Raw genomic sequence first — 16,102 nt, forward strand, 5'->3', positions numbered from 1 at the left:
TTATATGGGTGTGGAAACCTCTCTCGAAGCTCGAAAGGGAAAACCCTGAGCTTAGACTAGCTCAAACGTACCGGGGAAGCCCGAAAGGGAAAGCCCAAAGAAGACAATATCCACCCGCAGTGAGCTTAGACTAGCTCAAACGTATTTCCGCTCTTAAGAGCCACTTACACTTTTGTTCCAAACCCTAAATTTTGTTTTCTCAAACACTTGAAAGGGCAATGGGATAATTTCAAGTGGAGCTAATACCCTATTATACATATCTTAAAATCCACTAAAGCTTGTTAGGACTTAGTGCACCAACAAAACAAAAGTGGTTTCTTTCTCCCTTTTCATTTGAATTTTAAACTCAAAAGCATTAAAGCAAGTGCACAAATGATATTGTTTATAATTACTAGCCATCCTTTAGCTTATCTATAAGACCCCATCACTTTGTCCAATTCATTGTCCCATAAATCATACCTAAGCGAGCTTCATTCGGGTCTATGCTCGAGAAACAAGAGAAGAAGAAGAAGAAAAACACGATCATAAGCTTGTTTCTTTTGTATCGGAGTCATGCTTCTCAAGTATAAGCTCAACTTCATCCTCGTCCTCCTCCTCGTTTCGGCCTCGTTTTTATCCACCATTTGCTCAGCAGGTCTAACTTATCAATCTAAGCTTCTAGATTCATTACGGGATTTAATAGTTTAACCTAATCGTTCTTTAAAATTATGTTACGATCACGTTCTTTGTCTATATATGTCTTTTAAAACGTAAGAAATTCAAACTTCTGACCTCTTAGTAAAGAATACATGTCTTAACTAGTTGAGTCATACTCGTGTAGGTAAACACGTTGTGTATGTCACTCGTACTTGTCGTTCTGTATTGTCTTTTTAAGTCGTTAGTGATAGAATTACTCAACTATCAAAACGTATCTTTTGACAAAGATGTTTTTGAAAGCTAGCTCGTCAAATGAAAAGTGTTCTAAAGAGCATTAGAACACTTTTAAAAAAACACTAATTATTCGAACATGTTTTTTTCCGACAACTAAAGATAACCTTATTAATGAAAAAAAAAAACACAACTAAAGAGAATCTTCTTTGCATGCGTAACATGTTAATGGTGCAAATTAAGGGTTCTGTTCTTTTTTTTTTCATTGGTAACTGAGCTGTTCGTCAGTGCTTTTTGGGTTAGCTGGCTGCTTTTCTGATGTGCTGTCTTTGTGGTTGAAGGTCGAGCTGATCAGCCGGTTCATCAGGGCGGTTATGGTAGAGTCGTGCATGAGGTTTGTATTTTCGTTCGATCTTAGCTAACGTAAATATAACTCAACTGATTAGATACGTTAATAAAATTGTTTCGATGGTTCATATAATCTCAACGTGCTCGTATTTCGTTGAAAATTTACACGAAACTTTTTCACAATAATCTTTATTGTTCTCGTTAATTTTTTCATTACGAGTTATTAAAATGGGTCGGTGGGTCGGTTTCCTCACTAGGTTTTTACAACCCTTTTGTTACGAGTAATCAAATTGGGTCGGTAATGATTTTTATCTCTCTTATAAAAATATTTGAATTCTCACCTATATTTGAAAATGTAACCGTCCAAGTTCACTACCAGTAGATATTGTTCTTTTTGGATTTTAAGGTTTTAAAAAACATGTCTACTATGAAGAGGTTTCCACATCCTTACAAGAAATGTTCTGTTCCCCTCTCCAACCGATGTGGGATCTCACAATCCACCTCCTTAGGGGTCCAGCGTCCTCGTTGGCACACCGTCGTTGTCTGGCTCTGATACCCATTTGTCACAGTCCAAGTTCACCGCTAGTAGATATTGTCATCTTTGGGCCAGACTACCCCTCATGGTTTTAAAACACGTGGAAGTTTCCACACTCTTATAAGAAATGTTCTGTTCCCCTCTCCAACCGATGTGGGATCTCACAATCCACCTCCTTAGAGGTCCAGCGTCCTCGTTGGCACACCATCGCTGTCTGGCTCTGATACCCATTTGTAACAGTCCAAGTTCACCGCTAGTAGATATTGTCATCTTTGGGCCAGACTACCCCTCATGGTTTTAAAATGCGTCGAAGTTTCCACACCCTTATAAGAAATGCTCTGTTCCCCTCTCCAACCGATGTGGGATCTCACAATTCACCTTCTTAGAGGTCCAGCGTCCTCGTTGGCACACCTTTGCTGTCTGGCTCTGATACCCATTTGTAACAGTCTAAGTTCACCGCTAGTAGATATTGTCATCTTTGGGCTTTCCCTTCCAGGCTTACCCTCATAGTTTTAAACGCATCGAGGTTAAGGAACTACTTATCTTTAGTCTTCAAAACTTAGCTCGGGTTTTGAAAACACCCAACTCATGGGTAGAAGCAATAAACCCGAGAATTAAAACCCTAAAACGAGCATACGAGTATTTTTAATAAGTGATTTTGAATAAAGTTTTGAACTTTATTATAATTATATTAGGATGGGAAGAAGAAGATGGAGGAAATCATCCATGAAAGGGTTTTGAGGGTAAACACCAGGGACTATGGAAGGTATGATCCAGCTCCAGCTTTTGTGAAGCCTCCTTTCAAGCTCATCCCCAACTGATATCAAAAACCTTAGCTTATAAATAAATAATCACAAATATATCATGTGTTTCATAGTATAAGTATATATATATAAGTATAATGTATTGTCATATTATATAATATAGTGTATAATCGTCACATATATATGAATATAAAGCTTTGTAACGTCTATTATATCTGGTCGTTGAGATTTAAGTTTAGATTTGACACTTGATTGTCCCGACATTCTCTGCGACCGGACAACATTGTCTATGTGTCTCGAACTGCTTGTTTGTTCTCATTCACGTGTTTCTTAGAAAAAGTCTTATGCTCGCTTAACTTTCGAGTTCTTATGATTGAGTCTCCGAAAAAAAAGACACGTCTGATTTGTATAAGTAATAACTATCGATTCTTTTAAACATTCTTAATCATTATATCCATTAGATCGGTTGAGATAAACTCAAATAAGCTATACTATCTGAACCAAATAATTGAGCTCCCTTATGTTTATGATGAGCTCAAACGAGCTGATAGAATTGAACTAGAGGAAAGACTCTGACCGAGCCTTTACAACTATGAAAGCCCTAAAGACTAAGACGCATGAGCTACTCATAACTATGGAAAATGATTTTTTAACCGAATCCTACCCTTATCGAGGAGTCTACACGGGTTGGGTAAGGTTGGGTTGGAGCAATCTTTTGGATTAAACCGAATAAAATTCACAACCTAACCCAACACTCAATTTTCATGTTAGGTTGAGTTGTCGAGTTTTTTTTTTTTTTTTAATTATTTTTAAAAATTCCACTGGGCATAATACATGTTACATTAATAACCAAATCTCATAAAATTTAAATATCAAACATTTGGTTAGTTGGGTCAGCATTGTCTGACAAAAAAAAAAAAAAGTCAACTTAGAAACCAACTCGAATTCTCGGTCTGTTCAACTCAACCCAACCCAACCCAACCCAAACCGAATAAAAATCTAACCCGTTTAGGTTGAGTAGTCCAAGATAGTCAAGTTGTTTACTAATTAATTTACGAGAGATTATAATTTAAACGGATATAATTATTAAGCTAAAATTTTAATGTTTATGATTGAACAAACTTTTTTTTAATTTAATTATTAAAATGGAAATTTCCTAATGTACGTACTAGCAATAGTGCTTCAGTACACAGCTATTAAAGCATACTTTTTAAGAATTTTTATTAAAAAAAAAAAAGAATAATAATAAAATAATAATTAGGGGAAAAAAGCCCACTAAGTAACGACCGTACATCAAAACGGAAAGTTAAAGCACCGTTAACATCCAACGTCACTGTAGTGGAAGATTCCCCCAAATGACCTAACGTCGTTAATTAAACCGTTTGGAACCAGCCCCTCTCAGTCTTTCTGTGTCATGAAGAAAACCCAGCTTCAGGTTCACTTCCACTTTCTCCCTCTAAAACCCTTTCTCTCTCCTCTTTTTCTCTCTCTTTCAAGTTCGAGATTGGGCTCTCTCTGAAGGTACGGTTTTAGATCATTTCGGTGCATTGATTGCTTTTGTTTGAACTAATTGAGTTTCGGAATCTAATGAGGGTTTTGTTTGTTTGTTTCGATTAGTTTGGGGTTTTGCATTTTTTTTTTTTTTTTTTTTTTTTTTTTTGGTGTGATTCTTGTGTTTTTGTTCTTTGGATTTGGCTTTAATTCTTTGGTGACATTTGGTTGGATTTATTTGCGTATTTTTGGCTAATTTTTCGGATCTCGCTGACTTGTGTAAGTGATTGATTCTCTGTGTTTCTTTTTTGGATTCTAATTTTAGGGTTTTTGATTTAGACTTACTCATAGCTTCCACAAATTTCGCAGATTGAACCGAATCCGTGTCCATTGGTTTTGTGCGGTTGTGTTTTTCAGTCACTGTGATTAATTAGTTCCAAAACTCATTTTGTGGAAGCTAAAAAGTTGATGCGTTATAATGGAGGATTGTTTTATTGGAAGGTTTTCTTAAGGAACTAGGAGAAGTTTAGGATTTCAATCTGAACTTCGACATTCTTGTGTTGTGGTGATCGTATTATTGTTTGGAAATGAAAATCCCAGAATGCATTCTCTATCGGGTAACTTTTGGGTATCTGTGTTTTATGCCTGCAGTTTCGAAGATGCTCTTTTGTGTTGTTCGTTAAGTGTTCTTATTCATTCTGTGCTCGAGTTCTTTTCTGAACTCTGAAGCACGTTAGTTTTTATTCTATTCTAGCTCGAAAAGGTTCGTATTGTTATTTTGGACTTGAGCTTTTTTATCGAATGTTATTGCATTGACAATATTGGTTGGTTCTCTATAGTTTGTGGGTAGATTTTTGTATGTTGAAATGTCCTTGGCCTTATAATCTTATCTTATGATAACTCTGTTCTGTTTATCATGAATTTAGACACAATACAGTTTTGGTATTTTTTTGAGAGGCATGGTGCTGGGGTTATTCTCAGAGTTCTAATTTTGAAGAGCTTTGGGAACTCGTGTGGCGACGTCATAAAAACCTGAGTCTTGGTCCTTCTCCAGCATGGGGTCTGTTTGTTGTGTTGCTGCTAGGGACAAGACTATAGTTAGTGGATCTGGAAGTGAAACCTTATGTAGGAATATAAGGTATTCGCCTAATTGGAGCTTTCGATGGGATAATCGTGGACGGGTAGCAGGTGAAGAGACTTCGATAAGTTGGTTTTCTGATAGTGTTAGCCGCAATGATAGAGTGGAACCGAAGTGTGAGTCAGCATATGCGTCTGAGGATGGAAGTCCACTTGAACATCTCCGTAGACGACGTACATGGCAAAAGTCCCCACCGCCAGAAGGCACAACTAATAGTTTAAGAACTCCTAGTTCAGGTCAGGATTTGAAAATCCTTAAATTCTAATTTGAGAATATAATGAGCTCAATTTTGTTCCCCTAACATTCTTGATTTGATTTTCCCTTTTTCAGTCTCCTGTTTTTATCATTATTGCATCACAATTGCTCTATGCACTGAGCTCTTCGTTAGTTTATTATCAACCTCTGTTATCTAAAGTTTATTTTCGATCTCATTAGTCGAAGAATTTAGATCTGTGTTATTGTTTAAAATGATTGAAGCATGAACATAAATGAAGATATGACAGCAGTAGTTCATTCTGAGGAGTGATTAAATGAAATCAGTTATAGTCTTGTAGAAAAACTGATCGGTTGGTTGGTGTCCCTTGTTAAGTTCGAAAGCCTGACGACCAACTGAAATCCCTCTTTGATGCATTGCTATTTTTCTTCTTTTTCAATCTCACCTTTTCACTTACTCTCTTTCAACTAATTCTCCCTCTCATTCTTCCTATAAGCCCTACCCTATCCCATTATTACCTCCATTCTCCCTCTCACTCTCCACCCTCATTCTTTGTTTCAGCACCACGCGCCTCCACTATTTATTATATTCATGTCTCACATGATCTATTTGTTCCTGGCAGGTCAATCAAATTCAAGGAATTTATCGATAGATGTGAGTCTAGAACAGGTAAAATAAGGTCTATTCCAGTTGAGCTTTTTGTGCGTTTCCTGGTTTTCTAGACCCATAATCCTAGTCCACGAGATGAATTTTCTCTGTTCCAAGCAGGTGAAGGAGGCTACAGAATCTCCCGCAGCTTCATATAAGTCTCCGGCAAATTTGTCACTTTCATTGCCTTCAGCTTCATCTTTGTCAACATCTCCTTTGTCATCACAGAGATATCTGCCTCCAACTAATTCATCCCTAACAAGGTGTTCCCATCGATCTCCAGGACATCAGCTGTTGCGTCAAGTTTCTGACGGCCGAATCCGAGGATTAAAATCCCCAAGTAGCTATTTAGCTTTCGACGATAGACCAAGGCTTCCCTCTTGGAGCAATGAATCGGTCCGGGAATCACATGGAGGGTCTTCAGATTGTTGGTCTGTACATGCTTTCCCAGAACTCATGGCCACTTCTCATAGAGAAAGGTGGTCTTTCGATAGTGACTCGTTTGGGTTTAACGGTGAAAAAATAGGCAGATCTAGTAGTCAATTTTCAACTTCCTCAGTTGATTTGCAAACTTGCGGAGTTTGCTTGAAGCTGTTGACCGAGAAATCCTCGTGGAGTAGCCAAAGGATTATTGCTAACAATGAACTTTCTGTTGCTGCTATACTAACCTGTGGACATGTTTATCATGCCGATTGCTTGGAGAGTATGACACCTGAAATTCACAAGTACGACCCCGCTTGTCCAGTTTGTACCTTCGGGGAGAAGCATACGCAGAAGTTATCCGAGAAGGCGCTTAAAGCTGAAATGGACTGGAAGAGTCTATACAAGAGATCCAAAAACTGTATTGCAGATAGTGGTTTTGATGGTGATTATACTGCAAACGATCCTTTCAAAAACAATCCACGTCTTGAAAGAGGTTCCAAAATGTCTGCCAGTTCTAGCATGAGAAGCTCCTCAGGAAAGCCTTTCTTGAAACGGCACTTCTCCTTTGGCTCAAAGGGGTCGTCTAGAATGATGTCCGATAACCACTCCACGAGAAGGAAAGGATTCTTCTGGACAAAATCTAGCAAAATATGAGAGATTTTAACATCCCAGTCGTGTCACATTGGGAAGTCATGTTTCATGAAACAGGAACCATCAACTTCTGTGCCTCGTCAATGGAAACGTCGCCATAAGAAGTTCTGTTCCCTCGTCCACTGCAGCTGACGATTGCTGCTGCAGTTCCTTCAATCCGGATGCCTTCCAGAAATTGTTTGTGATCTTGTTGAAAGTCTCATGAAAACAGGAATTGCCAGTCAACTTCATAACTCCAGTTTGAATGTCTGTATACATATCAAAGATATGATATATAAATGTTAATGAGTTGAAATTCTTTGTTTTGGATTCTTGTTTATACACGATCTCATTTGAGTAAAACTGATTCCAATATAAAATCTTCCTATGATCTCTGAGCTGCATTCTTCACCCATTTGTTTGTCATTATTTATGATCACAAGCATATATTTTATATTTTGAAGCTTCAACGTTTCAAAACTAGTTAGAACTTCCTGTTGGCAGGTGTGGAGCAACAAAGATTGAATCGGTCATATCATAGAAGCTCAACACTCTCGACCCAGGTCAGTTGACTGATCAATTAGGCAACCCCATGTGCTGGTGACATTGGCCGGACGCAGCTCATTTGGGAACACGACCGATCACCTCGTCGTCATCTACCTGCTCAAGCTCTTGAGTAAGAAGTTTAGGAGATTTTCTGTTGTCCCATTATTGTGGGAGCTTTATTTTGCACAATGTTGTGTTGTCTGGTTCTGTGTTTGTGTATTTTTATGATTTAGATGAAGATGTTCGTCTTACTGTCTTCTTGGAAGTTTGGTTCTTGATTGTTGTATTTTGTTCTTGGGTGTCTTGGTTGTTTGCCAAAATGGTTCTTGATTGTTGTATTTTGTTCTTGGGTGTTTGCCAAAATTAACACCGACCCGAGATTCAAGCTATAAGATGTGTCGTGCATTTGTGAGATTCAAATCCTGATAATTTGTCCATTTAACTTGGAGGCTTTGTAAAGAATTGTTCCAAACTAGTAGATAATCTTTGTTTACATTGACAATTAGGAGAAAGTCGGAAGAGTCGGAAGAAATTTCTCCCGTAAGCTAAACAGAGCAAGGAACCGAGATTATATTTTCTGTCCTTCCCTGTCCTAGCATTGCTTCACTCCGTCCACTGAAAGGATATCCGTTGGTTTAAGACAAGTGAAATTCATAAGATACTAAATTTGAATTTCAAATCCTGATATGAATCTTGGACTTGGAGCTTTCCAGACAACAACCGCTCAAAGAAATCGTTGAGTTATATTTAATTGATTTACTATCAAGTTTGAGGCTTGTGTTTAGTGTTACAATCACTTGAGCTTCTAAATTTGATGCTTGGAAATATAACATTCTATCAGTTTGGTACACATCTGAACTCACAATTGAAGGCTCATCTAACTCCAAAAAGATTACACAAAGATCTATGAATCTCACCATTTCTTCCTAACAGAACAAAATTATGTTAGCATTCCTCGGTTAAATCCAAGATCCTGTTACTGCAATCTTTTCTTCTTGTTGGTTACCAAATCCCCATCATCATCGAGCACGACAAGGTCATCGTCGTCGTCGAGCACTTCAAGTTTCTTCAAGCTATTAGCTTCATTAGCTGAACTTGATGCATCGACACCTGAAGACGCCTCGTCCAGTTTTCTTTTCATTCCAGAAGCAACGATGTCTGCGTCATCGTTCTTATTAGCATCTGCTGTCGAGGGCAACGCCTTCGAGGTGCTTTCTCCATTGCCCAACGATGTCTTGCTGCTATCACCCTTTTCCAGTGTCGTTTGCTGCCATCCAGATAGAACCATACTGTCTGGTTCCTTCTCCTCGTCAAATTCGTCTCTGCATGGTGTATATATATATATATATGATTCTTGTAATCTGCATTTCTTTCACAGCATGATTTAATCCGAAATCCAGAAATACCTATGTTTGATGTTGATACTGCAGCTAAGCTCTTGCTGGAGATCCTCAACGGATAATATCGTCCCGCTAACGACAGGTGAAGGAAGCTCAGACAGTACCTGAAATACGTGTGAAAGGACTCGAATTTTCATACAGCAAAGACCAATGATTAATCCATTTCACGATAAAATCACACCTTCTCGAGGTTTGCAGCGTAATTTGCCACCATGTCCTCGTCAAGATCGTCGCCAACTTCATAAAGAAGGGAAGCTCCATGCATAATAAGTGGAAAGTTCATCCCAAGCTTGGCCTTAACTATCTTCTCAACAAAGTCCCGCAGCTTTGCATGACGTGTATTTATCTCGAGCGATAACGGTGTCTGTTTTCATCATAATATATGCACGAAAGTATAAATCTGCAGTGAACTTCCGCAAAATAAACGAATAACGCACTTGAGAGTGATAACTATTGAATGTACCTCAGAACAAACATAGCAGGATTTATTAGGTTCAAAAGGTTCCACTGGCATGAGCAGCATCTTCCTCGAAGGGTGTTCGAGGCAATACGTCATCCTACATGCATATTCAAGTTAAGGCTCGATTCAAGGGAACCCGAAGACAAACAACAAGTTCAATATAGTCTCTCTTGCCTCCTCAAAATACCACCAAAATAGAACATGAGTAACAGCCCAAGCCCACCGCTAGGGATATTGTCCTTTTCAGGCTTTACCTTCCGAGCTTCCCCTCAAGGCTTTTAAAACGTATCTACTAGGAAGAGGTTTTCACACCCTTACAAGGAATGTTTCGTTCCCCTCTTCAACTGATGTGGGATCTCACAGTTCACCCCCCTTGGGAGCCCAACGTCCTCGCTGGCACACCGCGTCTGGCTTTGATACTATTTATAACATCTCAAGTCGACCACTAGTAGATATTGTCCTCTTTGGGTTTTCCTTTCTGGGATTCCTCTCAAAGTTTTTAAAACACTTCTACTATGGAGAGATTTCCACACCCTTACAAGGAATACTTCGTTTCTCTCTCCAACCGATGTGGGATCTCACAATACACCCGCTTGGGGCCTAGTGTCCTCATTGGCCCATAGCCCGATGTCTGGCTCTAATACCATTTGTAACAGCCCAAGCCCACCCAGATATTGTCCTGTTTAGGTTTTCCCTTTTAGGCTTCCCCTCAAAGTTTTTAGAACATGTCTACTAGGGAGAGGTTTCCACAACCCTTACAAGGAATGCTTCATTCCCCTCTCCAACCGATATGGGATCTCACGATCTACCCCTCTTGGAGGCCCAGCGTCCTCACTGGCACACCGCCCGGTGTCTGGCTCTGATACCATTTGTAACAGCCCAAGTCCTCTTTGAGGCTTTCTCTCAAGGTTTCTAAAACGCATCTACTAGGGGGAGGTTTCCACATCTTTACAAGAAATACTTCGTTCCCCTCTCCAACCGATGTGGGATCTCACAACATGTTCCATGGAACATCGAACTCCACATAATATGGTGTCACAAGCAAAAGTTATAAGCAGAATTAACACACCACAAAAATGAAATAACAATATCGAGACGTGTAAAATGATGAACACGCACAGAACAATAAACCAGATGACAGGAATATAAAGCATCTACAAAAACATAATATCTCTGAAGCACAATACCTAAAAGATTAAAACAGACCATAAAAAGATATCCCATTTTTTTGTTTAGAGCAACATGAAGAAACTCCACACACACCTGTATTTGTTTAAATCATTTTGTAGCACCTTAATCGCCTCGATAACAATCAATCCAGCAATAATGGCATTCGTCGTTGCAACAGCATGCACAATATTACCAGCAATACCTTTAGACTCGAAAAGGCTATGCATAGGAATACCAAAAGATGCAGCTCTAATGTTCGCAGCCGCCGTGACGAACTCCACAGCTAACTGATCATCTTTATCAAAACTCAAGTTCCCAACATCCTGCATGGTACATCCCAAATGAAGTTCAAAAAGTCTACCAGAATAACGGCCTAGGACTACCGCTAGTAGATATTGTCCTCTTTGGGCTTTCTATCAAGATTTTTAAAACGAGTCTGCTAGGGAGAGGTTTCCAAACCCTTCAAAAGGGTGTTCCGTTCTCCTCCCCAACCGACATGGGATCTCACAATCCACCCCCCTTCGGGGCCCAGCGTTCTCGCTGGCACTTATTCCTTTCTCCAATCGATGTGGGACCCCCACCAAATCCACCCCCCTTCGGGGCCCAGCGTTCTCGCTGGCACTTATTCCTTTCTCCAATCGATGTGGGACCCCCACCAAATCCACCCCCCTCGGGACTAGCGTCTTTGATGACACATCACCTCATGTCCACTCCCCTTCAGGGCTCAGCCTCCTCGCTGGCACATCGCCTCGTGTCTGGCTCTGATACCATTTGTAACGGCCCAGACCCACCACTAGCAGATATTATCCTCTTTAGGCTTTCCCTTTTTAAAAAGTGTCTGCTAGGGAGAGGTTTCCACACCCTTATAGAGGGTGTTTCGTTCTCCTCCCCAACCGATGTGGGATCTCACAAACAAGAAATCTAAAGATTTTAATCACAAAACAAGGAGTCAAAACGAAACCTTTTTCCTTTTCGTGAAGAAAAGTACGATAGCTTCAATGAAGATTCTCGAATTTTCCATAAGACTCCATATCTCCTGAGGATTTTTCATCCCAATAGATGTCATAGCAGAAATTAAGGATTGTTCATCAGTGGCACAGATTTTGTCCATGTTTCCATTCTGATTAGTTGGTTCCTCAGGCAGGATATCCCTAATATAAATAGGCCTCGGTTTATTGCGATTTTTCCAAGTATCTTCATTCGATAAAGCTACTTCAATATTGTACCCAAATACATGATCAAACACTCTTCTTCCATACTGCTCAATAGTTTCATCTTTTCTAAGTTCAAAAACATCTTCGGCATGGTCAGACGAACTTGCTGGATCACTTGAACGCACGTTTAGATCGTTTTCTTGATTCTTATCTCCAAATAACTTCGCAAAAAGTAGATCCTTCGCCCAAACGATACAGTGAACGAACTGAAAAGTTCACGCAACCAAATTAGACTACATAACAAAAGCAGAAACTCATAGTATCGAACTTCATGGTTAAACAAATAGTAAAAGATAAGGACTAACTGCACAACCTGAGGAAAGAATATGCGATCGAACAACGAATCCGTCGCTCAATGAGCTGAGACTTAACAGTGAATCAAGTTATGATCATGCATTCCTTAAATATTCAACTACCCAATTATTGAGTGTAGTAAATGAGTTAATCCATGGTTGAATAAGCTAATGATACTATTAGGCTGTTTTAGTTGTATAATTGTATTAGCAGTAGTTCGTTACAGAGGCGGGATGTTATATATAAATACGTAACCTGAGTCGTCAGCCATTATTCTATTAGTTCTCTCTATTTTCGAGACGTTATTACCAAAAGTTCAAACATGTGTAACACCTACATCAGACATAACAATGATTTCACCCCCAAGTAGTACAAGCAAGAAAATAAATGGTTAATGTACGGTCTCGGAGAAGACTACTTAAGAGAACAACATAGAGATCATAACCCCTTGTTAGTACCTTTGACGGAGTACTAGTAATCGTACAGACAGGATATGTTTTTGGGGCCGGTTTCGGCTGGCACTCGTAACACTCTGTTTTTCCCTTGACATGAACTGTGACCTGCGCCGACCAAGAACACATTCAAAATTAGCCAATAGAGATGAACGAGCAAACAAGCCTTATGAGTACCCATACTTATGACTCTACTCAACTTTTTTTAATATTTAACTATAACCATTGGTATTCGAGACACATATCCACCTCAACTAGTCTCACAATAAACGTCTTACAAGACGGTTCTTAATTCTTGACATAGTTTCAACATTTCAATCACCTAGTGCTCACTTTCCAATGATTGTACCAACTCATATTCGTTTCTTTAAACATTAGTTATAATGAATTTGGATGAGCGTTCGTACTTTATATCATTATAGTTCAAGGACTAGCAAGGCAGATCCACAAGAGATACATATTCCACTCTTTTCAGTTTTCACCGCTTTAAACATTGCCGTGCCAGTGTTTCCAGGGGAAGACTTAAAGTAAAACAAATGCATAAGGACCTGATACGCTTTACGAGCATAAATATTCACAATATAAAGTTTCTTGTAAAAAAAATTTGAAAAAACAGAACACCTGTCCGAGGAATCCAGTGGTCCCACTTTCGACTAAGGGAATATCAGCTGCCAAGCATAGACGATTCACATGTCGCCTCGCATCTAAGTTGTCAAGTCCATTCAAAACAACACTAAATTGCTTAAAGAAATCTACATTAAACTCTTGATTCTTGACATTTGCATGATACGAGGTTATGCTAACATGAGGTCTAAATCTTAAGACAGCATCTCGAGCGACCTAACATAAAAAAATTAAACATATGTAAGACGTTCAGAAACAGAAACTGCATTGCCACCGTGAGACGAAAAATGAAAATTTCCTTACCTTAGCCTTTGATTGCCCTACGTGAGATTTTCGGAATAAAAATTGTCGATTTAAGTTGCTGACTTCTATGGTGTCCATGTCAATCTGAAAATGAGTATTAAGTAATGCACATGAGTGCATAGCAAAAAACAAAAACACACTCAAACCCACAGTTGATCAACCACTGTAGGCCATATTCAATATCACTATTGACCCTCTCAAAGTGAGCTTAAACAATTTCAATGCACACTAGAAAACATTTAATATATATCAATCCTTTAAATTTAAAGAAAATTGCATAGACAATCATTAGAGGTACCAACAAAGCTTCACTTGCACGACATAAAATACCGAAATAACATTTATGAAGCATAGAAAACCCGTCATTATTAGAATACAAATATCAAGTAGTCACATATAAACCTGAATGCATCAACCATCAAGAGAAGAACATCTCAAGAATCTCCAAGAATGAAGATTACTATATATGAAAAGAGGAGAAAATTTGTGAGATCCCACATCGATTGGAGATGAGAACGAAACATTCCTTATAAGGCTGTGGAAACCTCTCCCTAGCAGCACATTTTAAAACTTTGAGGGGAAGCCCGAAAGAGAAAGCCCAAAGAAGACAATATCTGCTAGCGGCGGGCCTGAGCTGTTACAAATAGTATCAGAGTCAAGTACTAGGTGGTGTGTCAACGAGGACGTTGGGCCCCCACGAGGGGTGGATTGTGAGATCCCACATCGATTGAGAGGGAAACAAAACATTCTTTATAAGGGTGTGGAAACCTCTCCCTAACAGACGCATTTTAAAAACCTTGAGGTGAAGCCCGAAAGGGAAAGTCTAAAGAGGACAATATTTGCTAGCGGTGGGCTTGGGCTATTACAAATGGTATTAGAGCCACGCACTAGGCGGTGTGCCCCCAAGGGGGGTGGGAGATCCCACATTGATTGGAGGGGAAACGAAACATTCCTTATAAGGGTGTGAAAACCTCTCCCTAGCAGACACGTTTTAAAATTTTGACGAAAAGTCAGAAGAGAAAACCCAACAAGGACAATATCTATCAGTGATGAGTTTGAACGGTTACAAAATCAGCCAAGTTCAGTAGCTATCGGCCATTGGATTAAAAAACTTAACAACGCGTTGAAGCACCATAACAACAAAAACTTAATGCTTCTAGGAGTGGAAGAATTACTTCTTTCCACCCCCTATATCTTTTGGAGGAGGGGGAAAATGAAATATTCTATACCAACCTGAAATTACTAATTTACAATACAGTAATGGTTGAGCATCCCTGCGGGGGACGAGCAAAACAAAAGACAAGGATGGCGAAAACGAATAACAAAGTTCATTTCATCCATAAACATCACTCAGCCAAAAGAGACGTGCAATCACATTAACCCATTTAAGCCCTAACCCACCCAAGTTCTTCAAATTTCTCAGCAAAAACGAACCAAAATCATGAGCAAAACAAAACCCAAGAACAGTGATCCACAAACAATGAATTCCAACAACAAAACAAGGAGGAAGAAGAAACCAAATTACAATATGAATGTCCTGAAACCCCGAGAGAGCAAGAGTCTTCAAAAGCTCGCATCCGATTCCTCCCGCGCCAACCATGAGCACTTTGGCGCCCTACAAAAACAAAAACCCAGGTGAGATATGACAAGAAAACAGTGGAATTAAGCGGAAAAAAGAGATTCAAAAGAGAAATGGTTGAAGGGTAAGACCTTAATGGTGGATAAGTGCTGCTGGGAAGCCATTGGAGGAGGGAATTGAGAGTCCAATGGAAAATTGGGTTAGAGAAGACGAAAAGAAGTGAGAAATAACATAAATTACAGAAGGGTTTTGAGGGGGTTGGGGAAGAATCGAAGGCGGAAGCAGTGGAAAACTGTAAAGAATCGCCCAAGTGGTGAGCCCAAATGGGGGGTTCTCGCAGAGAGGGGCGGCTGAAGGAAGCGCCAAATAGTAAATGGAAACGATATATAAAAAGAAGTCAGCATTGAACTCTCGATCTCTGAAGCTTTCGCTAAATTTTTTTTTTTTTTTTTTTTTTTTTCATCGATGGTGTTTGGATTTTGGATTCGAAGTTTGGTCGAGCTCAGCAAATTTCAACCGACTGCTTGTCGGTTTCTTCCTCTTTTGCATTATTTATTTTCTAAATTTAATTTGTAAACTTGTTTGGAAAAAATAAAATTATATATATATATATATATAACTTTTTTTTTTCTGTTAAATTACAAATTTGGTAAATGGGAAAGTTAAATTTAATTTTCACCTACTTAAAAAGTTACTGTTTATAATTTAACTTAGATTTTTTTTTACCCAAGTACGCTACTCACGAAATGTTCTCGTCTTTGACTGCACTTATATTCCACGTGCAAGGAGTATTGGCCGCCATGGCACAAACCAAAGTCAAAAGACCTTTAGCTAGCTCGCTCCCACCGGTAGTAAATATTGTCCTATTTCAGCTTTCTTCCCTTGGGGGCCTCAAGTTCACTGTTAGCATATATTGTTCTCTCTCGGCTTCCTTTCAAGGTTTTAAAATGAGTCTGTCAGAAAAATGTTTTTTTTTTCACCCGTTGGGTGTCTCAAGCCCAC

General features: G+C 39.2%; 3 protein-coding genes across 7 annotated transcripts; 2 read left to right on the forward strand and 1 right to left on the reverse strand.

The window, feature by feature from the left end:
• The first annotated feature begins 432 nt into the window (after positions 1-432).
• On the forward strand, positions 433-2,726 carry LOC111795355 (protein CASPARIAN STRIP INTEGRITY FACTOR 2). Its single transcript, XM_023677720.2, has 3 exons — positions 433-634; positions 1,209-1,261; positions 2,446-2,726. The coding sequence occupies exons 1-3, from the start codon at positions 553-555 to the stop codon at positions 2,569-2,571; spliced, it is 261 nt and encodes an 86-aa protein (XP_023533488.2). The 5' UTR covers positions 433-552; the 3' UTR covers positions 2,572-2,726.
• A 1,185-nt stretch (positions 2,727-3,911) lies between these two features.
• On the forward strand, positions 3,912-7,456 carry LOC111795354 (uncharacterized). Of its 5 annotated transcripts, XM_087124044.1 has the most exons (5): positions 3,938-4,035; positions 4,657-4,768; positions 4,932-5,379; positions 5,980-6,026; positions 6,126-7,456. In XM_087124044.1, the coding sequence occupies exons 3-5, from the start codon at positions 5,061-5,063 to the stop codon at positions 7,080-7,082; spliced, it is 1,323 nt and encodes a 440-aa protein (XP_086980170.1). In that variant the 5' UTR covers positions 3,938-4,035; positions 4,657-4,768; positions 4,932-5,060; the 3' UTR covers positions 7,083-7,456. The 5 variants fall into 5 exon arrangements, with proteins under 5 accessions (XP_023533484.2, XP_086980170.1, XP_023533486.2 ...); XM_023677716.2 differs by lacking the exon at positions 4,657-4,768 and having other exon boundaries at positions 3,912-4,035; XM_023677718.2 differs by having other exon boundaries at positions 4,657-5,379.
• Positions 7,457-8,328: 872 nt separating this feature from the next.
• Positions 8,329-15,590, reverse strand: LOC111795431 (SUMO-activating enzyme subunit 2). Its single transcript, XM_023677860.2, has 11 exons — positions 15,232-15,590; positions 15,047-15,136; positions 13,522-13,605; positions 13,216-13,434; positions 12,601-12,702; positions 11,596-12,054; positions 10,728-10,957; positions 9,468-9,561; positions 9,186-9,368; positions 9,011-9,108; positions 8,329-8,926 (listed from the first exon to the last, which is right to left on the reverse strand). Exons 1-11 carry the CDS (start codon positions 15,262-15,264, stop codon positions 8,581-8,583), a joined length of 1,938 nt encoding a protein of 645 aa, XP_023533628.2. The 5' UTR covers positions 15,265-15,590; the 3' UTR covers positions 8,329-8,580.
• Positions 15,591-16,102: the final 512 nt, after the last annotated feature.

The sequence above is a fragment of the Cucurbita pepo genome, chromosome 5 (assembly GCF_057944985.1).
Source record: "Cucurbita pepo subsp. pepo isolate OVF chromosome 5, ASM5794498v1, whole genome shotgun sequence".
NCBI lineage: Eukaryota > Viridiplantae > Streptophyta > Magnoliopsida > Cucurbitales > Cucurbitaceae > Cucurbita > Cucurbita pepo.